Source organism: Bacillus rossius, chromosome 1 (assembly GCF_032445375.1).
Source record: "Bacillus rossius redtenbacheri isolate Brsri chromosome 1, Brsri_v3, whole genome shotgun sequence".
In the NCBI taxonomy this organism is placed as follows: Eukaryota; Metazoa; Arthropoda; class Insecta; order Phasmatodea; family Bacillidae; genus Bacillus; species Bacillus rossius.
Window position 1 is genome coordinate 236,430,281 of NC_086330.1, and position 25,880 is coordinate 236,456,160.

Below are 25,880 nucleotides of genomic sequence, written 5' to 3' on the forward strand. Positions count from 1 at the left end.
TAAGACTTCAATATCCCTTGGTATTACTTTGACCCCTTCTTGTAGTCATACTGATAAGCATCAGATAAACTTAAGATCATTAGCTGTGTTTTAGAACAAAAATACACAATGATCTGTATTGTCCAGTCATGTGGAATGTATAATCTTCAGTGTTGTTAAGTAACGAATTACAAGTAATCGGATTACTTGTAACGATTACTTTTCAAGTAATTTATACTTGTAACGAATTACATTTAGAAAATGTAATTCGTACTTGTAATCGGAATACTTAACTTTAATTGTAATCGATACATTAAGGTAATCGATACTTTATATTTACTTTGACGTCCCTCGGCTTCAGGTCCCCGTTTTCCCGTTGAAATAAATGTCCTGTTATGCCCGTACTGCCCTCGTCGGAGAGGTGTGGGTCCAGGCCAACGTGGCCGGGACCGGGAAAGGCGGGACCTGGAGGGAGAGTGAAGTGATTGCGAGGAATGTTGGTAGGTTGTCGCAAGCAGAACACGGCATTAACGAATTTCACGAGCCGTCTTTTATTAACGCTTATAAAGTCCTGCCGCAGCCTGGCGGAACCGTCGCGGAACAAGTGCCCTACCACGGCGACACGGACTCCCTGATGACGGGGCGGTTCTCAAATACGTTTCGGCGCGAATCGTAAAGTTTATTAATGCTAGGCTGACCCAGTGAGAAAGGGCCCGAAGACGGAACGCTGTACATACGCGGCCCGTTACGTAATGTTCCGTGGACGGCGAAAAGTTCAGAGACTCGAAGCACCACGTTCGCGTTGTAGAAACTGCCCGCTAGACACGTCTCCCGATGACTCGTAAGTTAACAATGCTAAGCTGATTCGCGGTGGCAGCTCAGCTGCCGTGACCGACTGCGGACTGAGCGAACGTTCAATCCCGAGCGCAACGTGCGCGGCTCGCGGAGCAACGAACACGTCTGTCTCCGCTCGAGACCAGGACGCGACTGCCTCTCCCCGCTCGCCCGCGGGCCGGCGCCCGCGGGTGGCGGGGAGGGAGGGGAAAATCGGCCGGCGTGGGAGAGAGCTCCGTCCCGCGGCGCGCCAGGCTGCAATTACATACTACGGCGAAACACTTCAGAAAAAGTTATTGAATTATTTACAAAGACATACACGAGACATTAATTACACAGCGAACTTGCACAATGAATAATAAATAAAATAAGTTAATTACACACATTCAAATCCCTTAATCGTTTACAAATATATACACACTGAAATAAAAGATAAAGTCACATAGAAAAACACTCGTTGGCATGCTAGGGCGCACGCGGGTGCGTCCCTGGCCGTCGCACACACTGGGGTTCACTGGGGGGGAAAATAGGCCCCCTCAGGCCCGCGTCGGTGGCCAGGTACGGCCTCTGTATCTGGGAGGGTACGACGACTGTCGTCAACTTGCCGTTACTTTTATTCTCGGAACGTATAATGAATACAATTAAGAACTTATTAGTAAAGTTTATAATTTTACGCTTGTAGTGCTACGATCGTATGCACAACTTCTATGATCAAAAATGAATAGCCATAGTGACTTGCAGTGTATCCAACATTACCCTATCCTAAAATCTGCATTTTAAAAATTTAACACATCGCTGCCGGCGTCTTTTTAGTGTTGGTAAAGATCTTTTTGCCATCAAGAGAGGGAATCTATCTGATGAGAACTTTAAAATGCAATTGTTTTGTAAGGTCAATTCCACTACTTGTATGAAGTCTTTTGATGTTATTCAAGCAAGGTTGTCCTCAAATATTATTCATTTAATTAAAGATAATAAATTTAATAATTACATGAAATCATTTTCTTAACAAAACATATATGTAGGCCTATGTATTTTTATTAATTTAACAAGGTGTAAAAAAATTCAATTGTAGGTCAGTTTTAAAATGGTAGCGGAAAGTAATTGTAATTGTAATTGTAATTTTACTGATTACTTCTATGTAAAGTAATTTTTACTTGTAATTAGTTACATTATCACCACAGTAATTGTAATTGAGCCCAATTACTTTTTCCGAGTACTTTTAACAACACTGATAATCTTTCAAGTTTAAACCTAAAACAAAACTACTTGGCTTTTAAGACAACTCAGGTATAATACATGAAAAAATTCCTTATACATTAAAGAACATTTAACAGTAGTTACATCACTTAATAATAATGATAATGCACACAAAGCCAGTCTAAAGGAAAATATGTTAAAAACAATCAAATTACCATAATGTACCTACTTAAAATTGTAGATGAACCTTCACATTTTACTGCTTTTATTGTTGGAATAATCTTAGTACATACTGTACATGTAATTAGATCACACTGGAGATGAAACTTCACATTTGACAAACATTCTAGTAGGAAATAATCTAAGTAGGTACTGTACATAATGATTAAATGTTCAAATGTTCATACTGTCCAGAAAAATAGGTGAATGTAACGTCACACTGGAGATGAAAGTTCACATTTGACAAACATAGTTGGACACAAACTTATATTACTATCACAAGTTCAGATGTCCATACTGTACATACAGTAGGTACATAAAAACCAGACAAATGTTATAAATGAGATGTCACATTTGAAAAATATTCTAGTCAGAAACTGAAAATCACTTTTTGTTCAAGAAGTCGTCATTGATGGCAAAGTCTCCACTGTTATTCACAGGAACAACATTTTCATGTCCAACTGTTTTAATAATGTCACAAATATCATATAGCAACTCATCCTTGTGATCAGGCCACCTCCAGTTTCTTCCGTGTAAGGACATTGCACTTACCATGAATTGGTTTCCAACAATACCAGTTACAGTGCCTGGAAAGTAGCTTCCCTCATATTGGATTATCACATAGTCTCCTGTTGTATAAGGATGCAATTTTTCAACTGAACCAGATTCACTTGGTGCCACTGAATCCTCTTTCCTTAAAACCCCATCTTTGTCCACTACATATGTACCCTCTTGAACTGATAATTCATTTTTTTTGTTCTTGTCCTTTTCTTGTTTAGTTTTCTCCTCTTTTTCATTTCCGTTTTCTTTATCTTTTAAGTATCCTCTATCAATGTCCTCTGAAACCTCATCATTGTCGCTGCATTCACTGTAGTCCATCTCATCTTCTGTGTCTTCTGTCTCGTCTATTTTCTGCTTCTTACCTTTCCTCTTTGTACTTTTTTCTGTTTTTTGTCTTTTCTCACCAGAAGCTTCATGTGAACTCTTAAGAGAAGTATTTGATTTCTTTGGTTTTCCATTCTGTTTTGACTCCAACCTATTTTTTACATACTCCTCCACCTCCTCCAAAGAAACACTTTTGCCAGGTTGAACAGGCATTTGAAAAGTTCTTCCTCTTTGTGATGGAATAAGATCTTCAGACCGTAGTGAATAAATGTAATTTTTAATTGCTCTCCAACTAAATCTGGCCAGTTTTGAGAACTATCTGGATTGGTGTAGATTGGTAGCTTTGCAAGTACATGCTCTCTATTTAGTGGACAAATGCCCGTTGCTCTGAACACAGCTTGTATGTTGGTAGCCACATTTTCCTTAATGCCATGCAGTGTCCTCTTTATTAGACATGAAAATACATAGTTCGGCATTGATACAGACACTTTACCCTAAGGGGTGTTTCTCCACTTTTCCAGGACTATCCGCCACTGTGTTTTAAGAGGAGCAAACATACCCACATCTAATGGCTGCAGGATATGTGTGGAGTTGGGCACTAAAAATACAAAAGCAACATCATTCTCTTGAGCCTTTCTTAAAACTAGTGGACTGAGATGTGATGAAAGGTTATCTCCAATCACAACCTTCTTCCCTTCTGCCTTTTAAGTCTAGGAAGCAAGTGATATTCAAAACAATCTTCAAAGTTTGCCATATCCATCCACCCACTCCGCGAGACATTCATTCGAGAACCTTTTGGGGCTTGCATAATGTAACCAGTTACCTTTGGTTCCCTTAAAGATAAAGTATGGTGGAAGCACTTCACCCAGTGCATTTGCACAGAACATAATGGTGTAACAGCTCTTAGTCGAGTTTCGAAATATCTCTGGATGTCTGACACCACGTCGAAACAGATGTTTAGATTTCTGTGGATTATCATGAAAACCCGATTCATCATAGTTCCACACATTCTGGGGTGGAACTCCCTCAAACTCCTTTTCCAAATTATCAAAGAAGTTATTAATGATTTGTCTATCCACTTGGGCTCTTTTCCGAGACACATTTTCCCCAACAACATTCTTAATATCTGGGTGCCTGTGGAGAAACCCTTCACCCCAATCCCATCCCGGCATGTTGTTTTGAAATACAGCAACTTTGCGCTTTTGCGCATTTAGGTAATTTCTAACTATGCACCTCACATCATTCATAGAAATGGGTAAGCCCATATCACTTACAGCCATAATATGACCCTTAAATATGTCTTCCTCTTGTGTGGTAAAAACTGTTGGCCGCCCAACAGATTTGTTATAGTTACCTTTTTGTTTGTTTTTCAATGTGTTACGCGGTATCCCATAGTTCCTAGCAGCTTGTTTTATAGCCATCTTCCCTGACTTAATATTGTCCAAGGATTCAGCAAGTTGTTGTTCTGTGTACCTACTTTTAGTTCCATACATACGTGTTCCTGGTGGTGTTCTTCGCAATTTAACTGCACAAGTATTTTTTTGCCAGCATGCTTTGATAAAATAGGTGGCTTACCAGAAGACAGAGATCTCTTCGATGACTGCTTAGGTGTATGATCAAATGACTGACCAGGAGCAAAATCAAGTTTGGCAGTGTTTCTGATTCAAGAACCATTTCTTCATTCTCTGTAGCATCCATGTTGTCTCACTCCTAACACTCACTGCACACAAGAAATATACATTTTATTAATTTTTTTCAAACACGTTCAATCCCATATTAAATACAACTACGTACTCTAGCTTTAACTTTGTTAATACTTAAATGACAAATATTTACTCTTTTGGTTAACCTATAAAATGTTTTAGAGGGGATCAAAGTTACACAAAGGGGTCAAAGTTACACCAAGGGGACAAAGTTAACCTGAAATTCCACATTCTGAGCACATGTTAATTTGAAAGATAACAGTTTATTTGACAGAAAGTAAAGTAACTTAATGTTCACAAAAACAACAATATGTGGCTTCAAAGTAACATTTACAATTAATGAATAACATTTTTAAACACATTTATTACCATTTATTTTACAATCTATTCATTTTTCATGAAAACCTCCTCTTGCAGCTCTTCAGAAAAACCACCATTTTGAATAAACAGATGAACATATACTGCAGCTATAGGTTAAACCAAAAGCCTCAAACACATAGCAACCAACCTAACCATTAACACAAGTAAAATTTCTTACACAAAAAAAATTGTTTATTCAAAAATGCAACAGCACATGAAGGGGTCAAAGTTACCACCAAGGTCAAAGTTAGCCTGACTGACTAATAGCACTTACCAAACTTTGCTGTGGCTAGCCCATTGGCATTTTCGGTCCACCAAGGCTCGGGCAGTGGCCCACCATACTAATAAGAATGCACTATTTAACAGCTAAATGAATTGAAATCTAACAAGATAACTTATTATAATTGCAAGTGGTTATCTATAGATAAATGCCTTGAATTCACTGGTTTGCTGCTCAGTTGCATGTAGTGCTTTCGCAGTGGGGGTTGATTATATGTTCCTAGAGACTTAGTGTTATGCCAGGGTGCCACCACATGTATTACGGGCATGTGGACCCGGCTACTCTCTCGTCAGGGCCGTGAGGTAGCCCGTGTGCAGTGAGGCCCATTTCTCCATTATAAATAAAATACACAGAATTACGTCCTCTCAGCGGGGGTCACGCTATACGTGGAGACAACAAAATAAGGTAGGCTCTGAAGGCGGCACACACGCCTCAGTCTTTGTTTTGTCTCTCCACGTGGTCACCCGCACAAAAGACACAGATATGTTGATTCAATACTTTTATTGACGTTGCTCGTCGGTACAATCTACGTATGTTATCACTGTTAATAAGAGCTGGTGGCATGAATCTGTATAAGGGTAGTCCAGACACGTGCACTGGACTGCTTTAGAGTTCGTATAACATGACCAAAATCCATCCAGCGAATTAAATAAAACTTACGTAAAACAGTCTACTGCCCGAGGTAAGCCCTGAAGTTAAAAGAAAGCAATTTATAGGAATTAAGTAGGCAGATGGACGTGGATCAGTCGCAGCGACAGACTGGCTCCTCCCAGCCAACGGTCGTTAAATATATTTTAATAAAGCATGCCACCGGGAAAAGGAATGAACACACATAAAACCTTAATTAAATTAGCCTACTGGCTGCAAACAAAACATTACATAACTATTTGGTTTGAACTAATTTAATATTTTAATATAGTGTGCCTCGAGAATGTTCGTCCTCGCTTGTCATCGTTTGGCCCATGGGATATTATTTATGTTACAATTTAAAGAAAAGCCCATCTTGAAGCAATTACTCTGACTGCTAGAACATAAAACACTGTAGGGAAGAAGTAAGTTACAATTAATTAGGCTGGCATCGATAAGGGAGCGCAGCACTTCTGTCACACCGGTAGGCGTGGGCCGACACGCACACACACACACACACACGCACTTGGCGGGCAGTTTGAAATGCCGGTGTCACAGAGGGTGGTGGGGAAGGAGGGGGCCTGCAGCAGGCGAGGAGGGAGGTGGTGGCATTTTGGGCTCAGAATTGCTTAGTCTGGGACAATGTCAGTAGTCCTCACGAAAACCATGGTGAAATATAATTACGTAATATGACAAAAAGACTGCACAGAATAAAATTGGGCTTGCTGCATTGAAATTTATTTTTGGTGTTTGGCAGATCTAATTACTTAAAGGTAGACTACCCCTGACATAATCTGTGAATGCATTACCAGTATTAAATTAATTCTGATTGTTTTAGAAATAATGTTAGTTTTAAAACAGTCATGTGCACATCTTTGTCATTAAAACTATGAAATAATTTCTGTGTATACTTATTCATTTAGGTACATAGATAAATCCAACACTGTAAAAATTGTACATATATGAAATAAATATTAAAAGTTTTTAAAGAGAAGGAAAGCGAAGGTGTATTTTAAGACAGTGAAGTGGAAATATGACTTCTTTATTCGGGAATAGATTCTCTGTCTTATTTTAACATTATTTATATATAGGATGTATCAAAATTCATGTTACAATGCTTGAGGGTAGAAAGCTCTTATTATTTACAACCATTTTTGCCAATAAACATGTTGCCGGAAATGCGTAGTTAAGCCCCTGTAGCCCCAGAAAGAGTCAGTGTAGGCAACCCGTTGCGCTTTGTGCGAGACAGACGATGCTGTGGTGAATTACGTGTTTACGACGCCGGGCAGCGTTCGAGAGGACTACGATGTAGAATGCTGACCCCTGCCCCTTTTTACTTCCGTTGGTGGCGCCCTCACCTCTTTTCTTCCATTTGTGCCATGCCATAGCACTGCGCAGCGTGACATCGCAGTGTCGCAGTGTGTTTTGATATCACTGGTGGTCTGTCGTTGACTGTTCTGTCGTACAAGCAAACTCGTGGTGTCATTTCTTTCGCTGTGGTTCTGAAAAGGGCGATGTTTTAGTGGAGCTCAATGGAGTACACGTTTAGTGAGTACACGGACATGCTGCTTGTTTACGGGGAAGCTAGACAAAATGGACAAGCCGCCCGTCGTCTGTACGAAGAACGATATGCGGGTCGTAGGATTCCAGCTCGCACCATGTTTGCAAGACTTACTCAGCGAATGCGTGATACTGGTACATGTGCCGTGACAAGACCAAATGCTGGTGCTCCACGCAGGGTTCGTACTCCCAGTTTTGAAGATATACTTCAGAGATTTGAGGAGAGTCCGGATACAAGCACAAAGGCAGAAGGTTCCGATATGGACGCTGACAAAATGGCTGTTTGGCGAGTTTTTCATGAGCAACTCTTGTACCCATACCACCTTCAAAAAGTGCAACACATGGGTCCGGCGGACTATCATCTTCGCATGACCTTTTCTCGTTGGTACATTCGAAGAGTATTGAGGAATCCCAAGTTAGCGGTTTTATTCAGCGATGAAGCCAAGTTCACTCAAGACGCTATTCTCAATTCTCACAACAGTCAGGTTTGGAATGATGTCAATCCGCATGCAACGTGTGTTATAGCTCGCCAGGAACGTTTTTCAGTTAATGTGTGGGCCGGTATTGTTGACGGCGTACTCATTGGGCCTTTTTTTCTTCCGCCACGACTTACCGGTGCCAGATACCTCCACTTCCTTCAGAACGAACTACCAGGTCTTCTTGAAGAGGTTCCATTGCATGTCCGACGTGTGATGTGGTACCAACATGACGGGGCACCACCTCATTTTTCCCTGCAAGTGTGAGAGTATTTAAACCAAACATTTCCAAACCGATGGATTGGACGAGCGGGCCCTGTCGCATGGCCGCCAAGGTCACCGGACCTAACCCCGTTAGATTTCTTTCTGTGGGGTTACGTAAAAGGGCTTATCCACGCTACACCAGTATAAACGGTAGAAGAGCTTACTCAGCGAATAATTGAAGCGTTCAAAATCATAAGGTCGACTCCACACATGGTCCAGCGTATCCGTGAAAACATGATTCGCCGTTGCCACCTCTGTGTCGCTCAAGGTGGGCGTGGTTTTGAGCCGTTGCTTTAGGCTGTCACGTTAAAACGTATGCAACAATTTCAATGTTGTGAAACAAAGCCGAAGTTGTGATTGATTTCAGAGTGAAATTAAAATGTGTGCCACGATTAAAAAGGTTATTTTTCTACTCGAACGCCCGCACATCCACAACATAACACTCTACAACAGGTTGCCTACTCTGACTCTTTCTGGGGCAACATGGGCTTAACTACGTGTTTCCGGCAACATCTTTATTGGCAAAAATGATTGCAAATAATAAGAGCTTTCTACCCTCAAGCGATGTAACATGAATTTTGATACCTCCTGTATCATGTATTTTTAATAAGCTTTACTTTCAAATTCTATCACAAAATATTTAATGTTTGCTGTATTATAGCAAATATTACATCACTTACATTGAAAAATTAGATTTTACTGTGCTCTATATTTTGCACCTATGTAACTTAAATCAGAATTGTGCACTTGTTATTGAAGTTTATTTGCATATAAAAATGGTTGTCTGTAAAGTTGGTTTACGGACGATAGTTTAACGTGACGTCATAACGAAACATTGATGAAATTATTGATCCAGAAGAAAAGGAAATATCATATTCGGCCTGAGACTGAGCCGTAATAGGTTTTTGCAACCAAACCATTTAGGCATTAAAAATATTATATTCTTTGAGGAAGAATTCTTTTTTTTCTAGCTTTTGTATGATAAAATCTACCTTTGCATTCTTTTATGAATAAAATTGAATCATTTTTATTGAATTATTACTATTTTGTATGGATACAAAGAATGAGTGAAATGAAATGTACAATTTAATTAATAAATTTAGTTTTATTTGCATTCATTAATTGAAATATATTTATTACTTTTGAAATGTTGCGTGCGCCGTATTTATTTTTACAAGTACAAAAAAAATCCGCAGCTGCCGGGATTCGAACCAACAACCTTAGGATTGGAAGTTAGCCATGTTAACCGTACGGCCACGAGGCCATTTTGTAAACAATTGTTTCAGATGTTTATGTTGATTAATATTATTCAACGCACAATATTTGTTTGAATTTCTTTTAACTAGCATAGTCTCTGTTGGACTCGAAATATTTACACACTCTTGGGCTCATAACTATAATAGGGTGTGTGATTTAGTTGATCAAACAATAACTCATTATATATAATTACCAATGCCAAACTAAAGCGTGAAAAGTATCATACCAGCAATAAATATTTAGTTACATAGCTAAAACAATACTCATAGAACACTGTTTAAATATACTGATTTACACTAGTAATTAAAATAATACGTACTTGTAAGAATGCCATTTCCTTGCGAATATACTCCCGTGGCGCGGTGCACAACAATCACCTCGAACCCCGCTGTTTTGTCGTCTGCCCAAAGCAGTGTGTGGCGACAGGCGCAGGCGTGATCCAACCGGCGCGACCCGCCTATCCCTGCAGCAGGGCGGGGTGAAAACTGAGCAGTACGCAGCCACGTGCCGGCCCAGTTCTCTGTACCGTCCGCAACATACCAGAGAGATGCCACGCATGCGTAAATAGGACACATCCGTAGTGGGACATCCGTGGTGGGACAATTTTTTGTGCGTGCAGCCAGCGTTCATCGATTTATTAGACGTCACGTCAAAAATTACAATAGTTTGATCAGAACAACTGTTTACATTGTTTTAAAGCAACAAACTCTTCGTTGTATGGTGAAAATTTTAGTCTATATATATTGAAACAATCAATATTTGTAATGGAATAATTAGGTTCCTAAAATTTTTATTTGTATTTTTGTTAATTTGTTATTTATTTAGGGTGTTTGGTATAAGGACCAACAACATTTTTTGAGGGATTGGGGATGTCACCACTCACACCTCCAGCTAGCTCAAATTAGGTGATGAGTGGAACATACAGGTTGCAGGTCACGAAGAAAGAAGAAATTAATAAACAATGTTCAATGTATTACGAGGTTTTAATTATTCATTTAAAACTCACACCATATTCCATATAAGAGAGCACACAAAAAAAATTTTAACTTTACCTCCAGAAAGGAGAAAAAAACATGTAGATTCTTACTACGACTTCATTATATTGCCCAGATCAGTTCCGGGCAGCGACGGCTGGACAAAACACTGTCGCCTTGCTGTGAGCTTTGCCTACGACTACGGTCAAAAATTTCTAATTTATTAAAATGTCTGAAGAGAAAAAAAAAAGGTTGTTAGGCGTCGTTCGGACTGTAGCCGTTAAGTTGTAGTTCAATATTACATTGTTAAATGATGCGAGCCATCGCCCGACCACTACCTCTCGGCACGGTGCTCAGACAATGACTAACTTTACAGCCTTCCTTTCCTTCGTGCGGGCAGTGTCCTGGGCTCGCTGACGTAATTTTCAGCCAATCACGGCACATAGCAACAGAAGCTCCCACGAAAAGTTACTTCTGTTCCTACGACGCAGCAATTTTATATCTTTCTCGAACTCCAGTGACCGTGACTCACACGCCTAGCGTGTAAAACGAAAGCCTCATTGGTGGAAATAACGAAGGAAAATCACGTCAGCACGCCTTCCCACACAAAGAAGCCAGCAAAAAAATTACTTCAAAAATAAACTTATGAATTTAAAAAAATAAAAAAAATAAACCCAGAGAATTACGTTTACAATAACTTTTAAAAGGAAAAACTTTACATCATTTGAAAACCTAACCTGAAATTTGACAAAAAAAAAATTATAACAAAAGATTATTACTGGATTGCATGAGGAAGGCTGTAATCTGGTTTGTTACAGGGAGGTTATGCTTTAGTTATTACCCCTAGACATATGTCCTAAATGTCAACAGTAATGGAGATTTTTTTAAAGATTTTATTCAATATTACCCAAAATCTGGTTTTTAAGTCATTATAACTTTTATATTTATGGCAGTAATAGCACAAAACAACTGTTGTTGTATTCTGCGATGTATTTTTATTCTAAATACATCATTATTCAATACAATGGGTTTCAGGAATGTGACTTTGTGCTTCCAAAGACCATGTGTAAATGTAGGACAAACTTTCAACTTTCAAATTCATTACAAAAAACTATAAATATATATAGAAACAAAATTAATTTTTTTAATTTAGCTTTATTTTAAAATGTTCTCTAGATTATTTATACCCTTTCCAACTGTAGTTTACATGTCCTAGAAATCACAGTCGTTGCATGAAAAGTAATGAAATGTGTTTAATGAGGACAAGCTTTCTTTGGGAGTTTGAGATTATAATTTCTACATGATCATGAAATAATAGTTTTGAGTTTAAAATAATTCCCAAGTTTTTAAAGAGTAGGATTTTAGAATCTGAGTATTGTCTAAAAAGTAATAATGTGAAGGAAATTATTTTAGTTTTTTCTTCGTTGAATGCTACTAAAATTGATTTACATCAGTTATTAATTTCATTAATATCAAATTGAAGCAATGAGCAGTCATTCAAGGAAGTAATTTTTGATAAATTTTTAGATCATTGCCGAAAAGAATACCAGTGGAGTAGTTAAGAGCAAGAGAGATATCATCAATGAATAATTTGAATAATAAAGGTGACAATGTACCACTCTGAGGAACTCTGTAACTAGCTTTAAAGTGTTCCAATTGCAGTAGGTACCAATAGAAACAAAAAAACCTACAAATTTTCAAGGTAACTAGCGAATCATTTAGTTAAATTATCGCGTGGACCCAAAATGAGATAACTTACTTAGTAGTATTGGATGACTAACAGAATCAAAAGCCTTAGCTATATCAAAGTAGCAGGTGTTGACCTGGTCTCTGCTGTTAACTTCACTGTAAATGGGATATAGGAAAGTGATTAAATTGGTAGTTGTGGACATTCCTGATCTAAAGCTATGTTGATTGACATGATATATTTTTTATTTTGAAATGTAAAATTCTAAATAACATTTTTTCAAGGATTTTTGAAAAAGCCATTAAGAAGCGATACGGGTCAATAGTTTGGAACCTTTAATTTGGTACTTACCACCCTTGTGAATATGTATAACTTGAAAATTTTCTATTTATCAAGAAAAATGTAGGTTTTAAGATTTAAATTAAACAGATGTTTAAGTAGAGGAACCAATATATTTGAACAGCCTTTAAAAATAAAGGTTGGAATTCCATCGGGCCCAGTAGACATGGAGAATTTTAGTGATATTGGTGCTATTGTGTCATGGAACATGGAAGATTGTTGAGTTGGAAAGTTGATTGTTTTAAGATTGCGGAAAATAAACACTTGCAAAGTATTGAGCAAAGATATTTGACAGTAAAGTTTTCACAAGATATAGAACCATTTACATCTAGTTAGTATTGTTCATTATAACCATTTTTCATTATTTTTATGTAACAGAATTTTATGGGGTTCTTCTTTATGTTATTATTGACTGATCTAGTCCAATTTATTTTATCATGCTTAAGTAAATATTTGAATTTTTTCCAATATAATGAAAAATAATCATAATAAAAGGTATTTTTATTTCTTCTATATTGTTTTTGAAAGTGTTTTTTTTTATGAATAACCTTTATTTCTGCATAAATAAAATATATATAATATAAATAAAAAAAAGTGTGTGAAATTGCCACCAGGCGAAAGCCCTATTGCAAGCATATTCTTAATTAATTGATTGATTGGTTCTCAGTGCAAGACATTAAACACCTGTTTTTATTGTTGGGCTAGATTTCATGTAGTTAATGCTCTATAGTATTAGTGATAAATAGTTGTCTTTTCAGACTCACCAAACATACCTCCTCATATACTCGCGGAACTCTCCGAACACTCTGAACTTGCCCAGAACTCTTGCGGAGCCTAGAAATCTTGCGGAGCCTATCACAGGACTCACGGAACTGTCGTGGGACTTCTGTGGAGACCGGCGTCGCTGCTTAAGTACCTGGGGTGCCCTTCGCAAACTGACGAGAGCAGCTCTGACGAGTCACATAATCCTGGGCTGACCCGATGCCTAAAACATCGAGAAAGGCGGCGCCCTTTCACGCCACTCCGTGCAGTGGCCGACGGAATTCCCAAGGTTGCTCAGTAACAGATAACAGCACAGAGGGAGGATGATGCGCGTGGAGCGGACGGGGGAGGGGGGAAGCGACGACCCTTGTAATCCGGCTAGGCACTTGTGGCATGCCTTACATTAGTGGAGGGCACATGACACCAGTGGGCATGCAGGACTGCTAGCCAGCTCCGAACCTGGCATCATGGTCTGTCGTGTTCGTAACAATATTGAGTGCAGACTACTGTGCATCCTTTTCCTTGTATCAGCCATTTGAGGTTTTGAAACATCTCATGGTAGCTGCAACTAATTTTTTTAATAGCTTACAGAATGTATTCCACCATCGGTGCTCTCTTAATTGTGCCCTATCATCTATAGAGATGATTCATTTGTGATTATATTTATAAGGCAAAGATAAGTAGGAATAGAGATGTGAGTTGAAAGTGGAAACATTGCCCGGATAAATTTAACCACACTTTTTTTCCTAAAATTTTCCTTGTTTCCATTCTAAATGTACATAATTTAAAAAATAGGTTGATACTTGATATTTGTTTTACAATAATTTATTTTCTGCAGATTGGTTGTTACTGTTTAAACAACAATTTTTTGTACTTATCAGTTGGTAATGGGTAGCATGGGTCCTCCTCAACTCTAAAATGTTAAGTGAGCCTTTACATTGTAAAGAAAGACCAAATATATGTATTTAATTTGGTCATGTTTGTATAAAAAACTTAATATAATTAAATTGTTTGTTTCTGTGAAAATGTAACTCATAAAAATTTCCAATTTGCAGAAAATTGACTACTAAATTGCACTTAACTTTTTCCAAATATATTTTTCTGGAAAACTAACATTTTTATGCAGGAATAAAAATAATTTTAAGTAGTTTATTTTTCTAAGATTATACTAATGTTTGAAGGCAAAATTTAAGAATAAAATTTTTTTATCTTGATTCATATCTAAATATTTTTTTTAAGATGATGATCACACTAAAGACCTTGTACTTTGGAGCTTTGTTCAGTTTTATCGTTTCACCCAATGTCTGTTACATCTTACAATATAGATACTATTGAATTATCTATGTGCAATGATGCACAATTTGTGACTACTAGAACTTACAAAGAGAAACACCAAGTGTTACATGTACCATGAGGAGTCAAAGGAAGATATGACAACCTTTCAAAGTCGGAACAGGCAGAAAGCTTATTTTAAACTGAGTAAAAATAGGTATTTTTTTTCTAATTTCATTTTATAACTTTGGGTATATATTAATACTTTTACAAGTATAACTTGTTCTATAGTGTTTCTTTCCATCGCTATTTTCAATATGTAAAATGCAAACAATTTTTTTAGAAAAATCATATTTAATTTTGTTTCTTTGTTTCAGGTATTGCGATGAACAAATTTCATTTGTGGCACCATCTTAATAAAATTGTTGTGAAACATGCATCCTCAAATTCTTGCACTGAAGTGCAAAAATTGTGTTGCATTAGCGAACATATTTTTGTGCTTACAAGCTCACACAGTTTGTTTTGTGGAGAGTACGATGCGAACAGTCAGTGCGTGACTCTTCAACAGACGGACATATCAGCAGTGGATATATCATGCAACAGAGATTCGCTGTACTTTGTGAGCTGCGCGGGCAGGTTGTTCCGGACGGGTGCCGCGCTCCGTGGCATGGAGGAGATAGCGCTGAGGGAGGACGTGAGGTGCTGCATGCACGGCTACACGACGCCTGGGCGGGACGTGAAAGTCCGGCATGTGGCTGCAGGCGACGAGGGCTGCCTGTACGTCACGGACGCGGGCCAACTGTGGGCCTCGGGCCACCATCCTCAGCTCAGCATCCAGAGTGACGTCCCCAGGAAGGTGATGTTTTTTGAGAACCGCTGCGTTTTGTCCGCATGCTGTGGTTCGGACTTCTACCTGGTGCTCGTGTGCAAACCAGAACTGTGCCCCTCGGAGAAAGATGAAACGGACGTGGACGACGAGGAAGGGAACGAGGTGTTTCTGCCGGGTTGCCCGCAGTGCATCGGCGAAAGGGCATGTTCCCCCACGTCGGCTCACTCCGTATCGGAGATGTGTCCTCTGGGCCTGCCCGTCCGGCACTTGGACGAGGAACAGTACTCGTCATCGACGCCCAGTAGAGATAACAGCGCAGACGAGAAGAAAAGCACCGACGATTCTACTTCCTTTTCAACGGAGGACAGGGCAGCTCAGCAGAAATTTTACCAGCCTCATATGTTGAGTAGCATAGAGTTCGAAGCGCATCGTGAAGTGCCAGTGGAGAAGGATAACGAACAGCAGGCTGAGAGTAAAACTGTCGTGGATTCATCAGAAACGAAGGGAGAGCCACCCACGGTGCCCGAAGTAGATAATGGTGTGAAAGAAGACCGGAAGAATGAATTTTTCATCAACACAGATGCAGCGCGTCAATTCCTCACGCGTCAGCTGTCGTGGGTGTCGAGCTACAGTGGAACAGAGGAGCTGTTCGTCGAATGTGCGGAAGTGTCGCTAGTGCGTCCGACGCAAATGCTGAAGCAAAATGTTTCCAGCATGGCAACGTTCGTGTACGAAGGTGTGAAGACTGTAGGGGACAAGGTGGTCACACTGTCACGCCACATGAGCGGGGGCTCTGAGACCAGCGGGAGTTTGCCGGGAGTGTTGACGGAGTGTGAGTCCATCGAGGATGTGAGCATAGAGGAGTGCAAGGCACCAACTGTTCCAAGCATTACGTCCAGTTTAAGGTCAGTATCAGTGGGAGGTACTATTACTGCCTAAGTTACGAACAAATCTTACAATACCTACATAGTGTATTTTTATTGCTTCTAGGAATACTTTACAATTTTTTTTGTCATTTATGCTAAAATTAAACATATGCTTCAAGTTTGGCGGCACAATAAATAATTTTCTGTAAAGCATGTGATACTTAATAACATATTTTTTTTTTTTTTCCTTCCAATACATTTATTTTATTTATGTTTCCTATCTGTTAGAATTTTTAGATTTTTTGAGAGTTTTGACATTAAATTAAGTTTACATGAATTTATATAAAGCTATATAATGTATAAAACATTTGCATTGCTATTAAACAAAGAAGCAAATCTTGAGAAACTATCAAATGGCTTTTGAAAGCACTTGAGCATTTGCAATTTAATCTTTCTTTATTTTTTTGGTCCAAAGTTTATTATAATTATTATTTTGTACACATTCTTTCACATATCTTCCATTAGCTTAGAAAATTTTTCTTTAAAGTTGTTTGTTAGATACTAACCTTAATTAGTAAATTATTTAGTTATTTATTGAAAGTTTGTTCCATGCCCACCAACAGTCCAGGGACTTTAGTGGTGGAGACAACATATACAAAATACACACACAAATACATAAAATAACAATAAATAAACAAGAAACAAAGGACAAGTCATACAAACAAACAGACAGCACAAGGACAAATATAATACAGTATATAAAAATGGATTTTGGTATGTATGAGATTGATAAACTCTGACACCGTTGACCGATCGCCATACAAGTTGGCACATCAAAGTGTTTTTTCAAGGAGAAGGTTTATATGATATCCATTTTTTTTTTGTAACTCACAGCTAAATGGCGCTGCAGTGTAACAACTTCTAAACCGTTCAATCGATCACCATGGGTGAAAAGAAAATCGTAGGTCATAGACATGCAAGCAGTAATTGAGTGTCATTTCTCTATGTCCACCAAAATGGCATTATAGAGCTATCTATTTTGTTTTAACTTGCCAACAATATATCACCATGTGTTTAGCCCGGGCAATGCTGGGTACTGCAGCTAGTATAAGTATAAAGTAGTTACATAAAGCAGTAAGACAAAACATTTAATAGAGTACAATAATGTTAACATTAAAATGAAAAAAATACTAAATATAATTATTATGACCATCAAAATTCATATCAATTTTTTTGTATGTGAAATTAAAATAATATCGTTTTTAACTTTACACAATGCTGATAAAAGGTGACTATTAAATCCCACTCATAAGCCCACTATTATCTCAAATATATTTGCAATTTATTTTTGAATTATAACAATCATGTACCAAAACTGAATCTAAATAAGCTGTATGATCTGAAAGGGATTTTAAAGTGGGTTTAGGGAATTTCTTTAGATTTACTAGTTTTATAATTTTGTTTGGTATATTGTCTTGTTGGGTATATGCAGTTCAGATAATAATGCATTGGTCAATAAGTACTGATTGTCTTTTACTACCTATGATAAACATCACCTAAACGGAATGGCCGTGACATACAGACGCTAACCGGATACAGGTAAAAAAAAAGGAGTGGGGATACACCGCTAGAGTCAAGTTAAGGCTTAAACAATCTACAAACCAAAACTTACTCTTAAAAGGTTTGAAAGTAGGTACAAAAAAAATTTAAATTCGTGACATTAAAAGACACACACAGTCAATATAGGAACAAGCAAACAATAAACAAGCTTCAATAATAAACACAATACATCATTTAAGAAATAACATATTGATGAAATAGTTAGGCTTTTGCCTTGTTAGAGACTTTGTCAAGATGTTTGATATCATGTCATCTGTTAATAAATAATTAACATCAATAGTTTTGTCTTGGACATGCTCCCTAACAAAATTATGTCTGATATCTATTAAAAGGGTTACCTCCGTCAAAACATTTATCGATTACTATAAAGTGATTTGACTTCAAATAACTTGAATATACTTAGACCCATTCTAATGAATTTATAGAATAAAAGCAAAAGAACGAATCATTTAATGTTAATTTATGGGCGCCAACAACTTCTAAGAAGTTGTAATAAAATGAATATTTATATGAATTAGAAGTAAACAATAAAAGTGTGTGAATGAGTTGACTTAAATATGAATGCCACAATATTAATATCATGAACGGAAAACAAAGGTTATTACTTTTCAGTGTCATTCAATTAATACCAACTGATATACATGGTTTGCTTCGTACCAGTAAAATATTGTCAAACTCATTGAACCTATTTTACTGAATGTCTTCAATTATTGAATGTATTATATACAGAATGAAGTAATTTTCGTTATTCTAACTATTCAGTAGGTAGGGCAGGGTATGTCGTGGTAATGTTCGCTAGCTTTCGAGATTATATGAAATATAACATTTAAATAGTAACAGTGAGCCTTGTGTATGATGTACATATGAATAATGCCAGATGTGTTTTTATTAGACCAATCAACACCAGGTACATTGAAATCACTAAGAATCATATATTTATCGTGCAGGTTATGAGATTTTCTTCTAAAGACTCAAAATAAGAGTAGATTGCATTAGGTGTAGTGTCTGGAGGCAAAAAGATATTACCAAGAGTCAGAAAATTTGTTGAGGATAATTTAATTCTCACCCACACTGCTTCTATTCCAGGACAGTCATATATATTTATTGGTTAAACTGATGAAAATCTACTTTTTTTATGTATGTAAAATTTTTCTATAATTTCTAAAGATTAAGTTTTGGCCTGTGAAATAATGAGAATTAATACTTAGATCATTAAACCAAGTATCTGTGAGAGTTTATCAGATTTTAAAAAATTCATTAGATTTTGTTCGCAACTCTCTGACATTTAGATATGCAATTAAACACTCGTTGGAAATGGAAATCACTGAAAACAATTACGATGCTCCTCCGGACACCACTGTAGATGTCCATGCAATTAGGGGTGTAGGGTTAGCTTTGCTTGCATTGGCCTGCTCATGTGTGGCAGAAGTATTGGAGGCAATTTGTTCTGGATGGAGCTTTTCTTAAAAGTGACTAATTAAACACTCACTAGGCCAAAAACAATATTGTTAATTTTGTTATAGACCTCTTCCAAAACAGAGACTTGAAATGAGGCATAAGAATTAAATTATATCACAATTTTGATCACTTTGATTTGGGATAAATTGAGTTCGCCTAGAAATATAATCAATAATCTCCCTTTCTTGTATGGTTGGATCAAACTGAGTGACAATGAGTGCTTTAGTTTTTTTAAAGGTTGGTTTAAAAACAGTTTTGAGTGTCGAGGTATTTCTAACACCCACATAATGGGCACTTTCTTGCGTGCTTGTTCTCTTCATTCTTGTTCATGCTTTGAGATTGAGTTCCCGTTAGGTTTAGAATTGCATGCATGTTGCACCAAGGTGAAACCCTCGCTGTCAATATCCTGGTGGTTTTTGTTCAAACTCATGACGATACATGATTTCCACTTAGTTGAAAGTCGGACATCAGTCGAGGTATTGTTAGATGAAGCGCCCAGCATTTCGACATGGTCTGCTCTTTTGCTGCTTGATGTTTTCTTAAGAACATTACAATAAGAATTTTCAGAGACATACTTCATACTCAAACTCTGCTTTATTTGGAAAAGCTCCTGTTTAATTTCTGCCGTTTCCTTACTTTATTTGATAAGTAGGGTTTTCAAGACCAAGTTTTCACTTTTTCAACTTGTCGACTTTGTCACAAAGATATTTCATACATTTAACAAGCTCATCCATATTTAGTACATCTAGCAGTAAAACTTCTTTCAATGGTTTCTCCTGGTTTCCGGTTTATTTAGATCCCGTCTTTTTCGGAGAGGATCTAAACACGGTTGCATTTTGTACTGAGCTAACACCAACGTAAAAGCATTGTTATGGGGTAACGGAACCGCCGAAAATAATACCAGGCTGCTTCTGAACACCAAGCCGCTACTCGACACCAGGTCACTACTGAACACCATGCCACTTCTGATATTAAATAATTCATTTATATTGTAGTAGTTACAAACATTCCGACTAATTAATCAAGCCATGAAATTAATTTATAACAGTAGTTAGATGACAAATACTGGCATACCTGAACACCCTCTCAGCCCTCAGATCTCTCACACATGCACTCTACACACCAGACAATCATAGCGCAACAGAGCGACATGGTTCTTGGCTGGACGAGAATTCACTCCGCTACCCACAAATTTTAGTGTATGAAGGCCACCTTTTGTGACAAACCCTGCTCATATTTCTAGAGACTTTTGCTGATCCAAGACAGAATATACTTAAGGGCGCCGTTTGCTGGCGCGCAAATGCGCTACAGCGTGAATAGCATGTCTTTCTTGCTCAGAGCTGCGTGGTAACATTAGGAACTGTTGCACGCCCCTTCTACTTTCTGTGTGATAATCCACATTTCCTTTTCCGGACTGGATATCCTCCCTCCAATCCCTACAGTACTGCTGGCCTTGAGATGACCGCCCCACCCTTCTGCTTCTTTAGTTCACCATGGCATACCACTTACACACAACATACCTTGTCTTGCGATATTCCGAAATACGTGTTAGTATTGTGAGATATTGTATATCAGTGACACAGACAATAGTTACAGCTTGCATAAAAATAATTCTTTCGGAATCAGGCTTAGAAACACAGGTCTGGATGCACTTACGTTCTTTAAATTAGTCTTATAATGGGGAAGATTAATATAAAATATTGTGGACACACACCATTGCTAGTTCACACTGTATGTCATAGAGAAACCTCAAGAACAGTCCATAAAGATGAAAACACAAACGCACAAATAAAAACAAAATCAGCTGATGTCATATGTAAGAAATATAGACATCACAAAGAATTCCATGGAAGAAATTAGATGAACAACCTTGAACAACAGTGACAAATATACAAACCCAACGATGATGCTAAACAGATAATCTGGACAACCCAACTATAACACAGCAATGTACTAATTCCTTCAACAGAATTCTCTGTGCTGTTTATGCCTTTTACATTTGACATCAACTGATTTTGGCTTTTTTCTGTGTGTTTGTGTATTCATCTTTTTTGTCAGTGTTTGATGTTTCTCTGTGACTACAGTAAAAACCAGCAATGGCATATTTTCACAAAAATGTTTACATCAGGTCTGGACACACCTATTCATAAATTATTGATTTCTATGTGACTGATTTCAGTTGCTTAGTTATCAGCAATGTGCCGGAAATTAGGAATTTCGACTTTTTTTTAAATTTGTTATTATAATTTTATATTATTTTTGGAAATTTTATTTTTCTTATAATTTGGTTACTAAAGGGGTGATTTACACTTTGTTAGGCTGGTGTACTCTACATAGTTAAACTTTGTGCCAGTGGACTGAGGCACCTTTCTCAGGGACCTATCTGATATTTTGCTAGTCTAATGTGGATGTTGGCAGCCCAGTTGAAATTTCTCTCGCCTGCAGTCACGTCCGGGGTTTGTAACATTACTTCCCTTCATGACTAAAATTGCATAGAGCAGCTTCTGGCCTGCAAGCTCTATTTCTTAGAGGCCTGCTGAGACTAGCGAGTCTCGGCACGAACGAATCTCCCGTAGACGCTCGTTCCCAGCGTCGTCGCGCTTTTCGGTCCCCCCCCCCCCCCCCCCCCTTACTCTCAGTTCTGAGAAATTAACCTAGGACCATTGACCTGTGGTGAACCCCGCCAAGGCGGTGGCCTACTCCAAGGACATTATCGCTTGGCCTACAGAGACATCCACGACACCTAGCGGCAGAAACTGTAACTTCAGCCCTGGTCGCCAGCGTGCAGAGCACACGCACGTGACACCTGGTGGCAAGTCAGCTCACCACCCCCGTTAGTTCCCCTTTATGCCCCTAGAGTGCACCACCAGCTACGCCATAAGGCCCTAGGCTTCCTCCTCGCGGCCTGTAATAGTCGATTGTATGTTGCTTTCTGTACCTGCCGGTAGAGACCGCAGCAGTCGCTCTTCGGCGCGAACAACTGAAGTCGTGGGTACGACCACGTCGGGCACCTCCGGATATGTTCGGTCCCAAGCCGAACCTTCCTCCTCCTTCTCCCTAGGGCCCTAGCGCCCGTTTTAATTAGGAGCTTTGTCCGCCATCGCCGCACTTAGTACTCTGACCTCGGCTACTTACCACGTCTTCTCTGCGTCCTCTGCGCTAAGAGGCTTTTCGGCAACGACGTACTCGTTCGAATCAAGAATGTAGTCATCTGTCTTAAGGAATGTGATCCCAGCTAAAACTTTCAGTAGCCAGTCAGTAGGAACATTTAGAACAAGTCATGTATTAGTTGAAATTTTTTATTAATTTTTTTTTATTTCACTTATCAATGATTTTGGTCGCGTCATCCGTGGTATTCTCGGTCCACGCCATTTGGATGTCGGCGCGAGACATCTCCTGAGCCCTGGAGCTACACCCTGTTTGGTGAGTGACTTCGATCTTTTTCCTCCTCGAATTCTCGTTTGGGCCATTCTTCCATAAGTGTAAATTTTAGCTGTATAAAATTTTGATTTATGAAAGTCGTTTTTTATGCTGGTTTTGATTATATCTTAACTCGTTATATATTACAAAATAGGAACCAGCACTTGTACGCAAACTTTAAAGTTAAATTAATTTTTAACAGCAGTTTGAATACAATAAAAAAATTATAAGATGTCACTACTGTCCCTTCAAGTAGGCCTCATAAATATAACTGTAAATAGTTATTTGCTGCTACATATATAGTATTGTGTCTTAATATATTAATATATAATTTAATTAGAAATAGATAAGTTATACTGAATAGGTGCAGAGATTAACATTTAAAAAAATAGCCATTCGAAAGTAATAACAAAAACTTGATAAATTTATGTTACACGGTATTGCTTAATTTATCAAGGTCCAAAAACAAAGTAAAGTAGCACTTATGCTGTTCAATAAAACACAATAAGCTACTGGTTATCCCAGTATTAAAAAAATTGTTGTAAACCGTCACTATGTTTACAGTTTTTCTTTTTCCTTTTTTTTATGAGTTTATGAGTGCAAAATTGATGTAATTTATTTAAAAGGTTTTATGTTAAAAACAGTAGGAGAAAGATGTGAATAGAGAGCCTCAAATCTAATTAATGATGCTATTGCAAAGCTATTTTATCTATGCATTTATAAAACCATTACTATATTTTAGCGCGGTTTAAATTCTCGTTATTCCTACTTGCATAAGTCTGTGGATTTTCAATTCCAGCTTTGGTTAGTTCATCTATGGTTGCTATAAACAGGTATTCGTTCGATAGTGGTTTTTGGAATATGGATGTGTAAAAAAACAAATAAAATAAGAAAAAAATTATCTGGATAGGAAGATACGTACTGAGTGAGGGTCGTACTTCTCTTTACATTTCCGTTCAGCTCACAAGAAGAGACTACAGCGGAGTTCCGTTAATTTGGTAGACGTCAAGTTGGGTTCATGAAATTCTGCATTAATTCGACAGAATTATGGATTTTCCGAACTTCAAGAATGAACTTACTCTTCGGTTGATATCTACATTCATGACCATCCTGGGTTCGAATCTTCGTACTTTCCATCCCTGAAGGACGATGGTCGGAGCCGTCAGTCGCTGTCACAAGAATTCTGAGGCCTGAGTTCCCGTCACAACCATGACAACCATACATCCAAGGTTCTATGTGGTCTACGTCGGTGAGATCGTTTCAAATTAATTATAAAGACTTTTCAGGATCAGAGGAGGATGCTGGACTGTCGTCATCTAATTTTACAACTAGAACAGTAGTATTCGTAGTTTTCAGCTGGTCGAAAACGTCCTTGTCTCTGGTTACCGCTATCCAGATGTCCAGTGCTGCAGAGTTCGCAGTGTCTCCGAACAACTGAACTAGACGTAAGGTTACGTGAATCGAGACATTACTAGTATGAAATACCTTTACTTAGATTTTGGCTCTCTAGGAATATATGTCCGCATACAGATAACTATCACTGATATAGTATATATGAGACTATTTGATTACCTAAATAGATGTCATTTATGTTCGCTTGTCCTGTTAAGTCAAGGTAATAATAAAAAACTAATATTTTGGAAGGTATAACTAGTTACGTCAAAATTCCTAACTTTTGGCATTACTTTTAAAATATATATATAATTTGGCGCCCAATTGCAATAATTAAATATACCACGTTCTACAGAGATAATAAAGTTTCGCCACAACGTGGGGCCACGAAACAGGAACTAGCAGGCAAGGATAGGTAAAGATAATGTCTATGGATGAAACCACTTATTTCTTGAGGCGTAAACATAACGGAGAAAACGGTAGAGAAGGGCCCACCCATCAGGAAACTATCAAGACAAACGACATGGCAGACAAGAACACTATCGCAAACATGGAGGTTAGTGAAGGGATTGTCATAGAACCACAGGTCGAAAGAGTTGAAACTGACACGGAACATGTAAATATTTCTAGGCCCACAGCTAATACACAGAGTAATGTTACTAGCACACTTAATGCAGACGACTGGACACGAATCGCACAACTATTAACTACACAGTTGGAGGAGATGTCACGTAGACAGTCGGAAGAGTCACGTACACAGTTGGAGGAGATGTCGCGTAGACAGTCGGAAGAGTCGCGTAGACAGTCGGAAGAGTTAACGCGTAAGCTAGCTGATAAAATTGATAAAGTAAATGATAGAATGACAGAAGTCGTGCAACATTTCGCTTCGCAAATACACGAAACCCGTAATGAAGTACGGACTTTTAACGAGTCGGTAAAGGTTAAATTCACAACGGTAGATGAACAGATATCCGACATAAATCAACGCCTAGTCAACACCGAGGCAACGTGTCAAGAAACTGCAAAACGTACAACAGAGGAACAGATTTCGCAGTATGTTCGGACTACGGAAAATCAGTTTGCAGAGGTTCGTACGGAACTAAATCAACACAAAACAGATACATCAGACGAAATTCAAATAGTAACTCACCGAATCACGCAATTAGAGAATCGAGTTCAAGGAATTTCACTACAACGCGCAGACCTACCAACTGCGAGTTCAGACACTACAATTCCATTAGAAACACGTGCTACATTTTCATCTATACCTGTGCACAGTAATATCACGGGCAATGAAACGCGAGGGAAAACAGTGCATACAGTTGACAGACAACCTATTGTGATGATTGATCCTACATCAGTTTTGAACCATCCTTCACGTCATTGGGTGGAGGATAAGCCCACATTCTCGGCTAAATCTCACGAAAATCCACGAAAATTTTTGAAAACGTTCGAAGAGTATTCATCCCATTTTAACCTTACCGAAAGTGAAAAATTAAAATGTTTAAGTAGCAGTTTGAAGAGCACAGCTTACTATTGGTGGGAAGTGCATCATCATGTCATATCATCTTACGAACAGTTTAAGAAATTATTTCTAAATCAATATTGGAGTTTGAAACT

At 38.1% G+C, this 25,880-nt stretch overlaps 1 protein-coding gene across 5 annotated transcripts in view; it reads left to right on the forward strand.

Annotated features, from left to right (window-relative positions):
- The window catches only part of LOC134527381 (alsin), a 239,496-nt gene that overhangs the window by 13,059 nt on the left and 200,557 nt on the right, over positions 1–25,880 (forward strand). For all 5 annotated transcript variants that reach the window (XM_063360022.1, XM_063360024.1, XM_063360019.1 and 2 more), the window contains exon 2: positions 15,053–16,409. In XM_063360022.1, the coding sequence (XP_063216092.1) occupies positions 15,053–16,409 (1,357 nt within the window). The remainder of the gene's footprint in view (positions 1–15,052; positions 16,410–25,880) is intronic.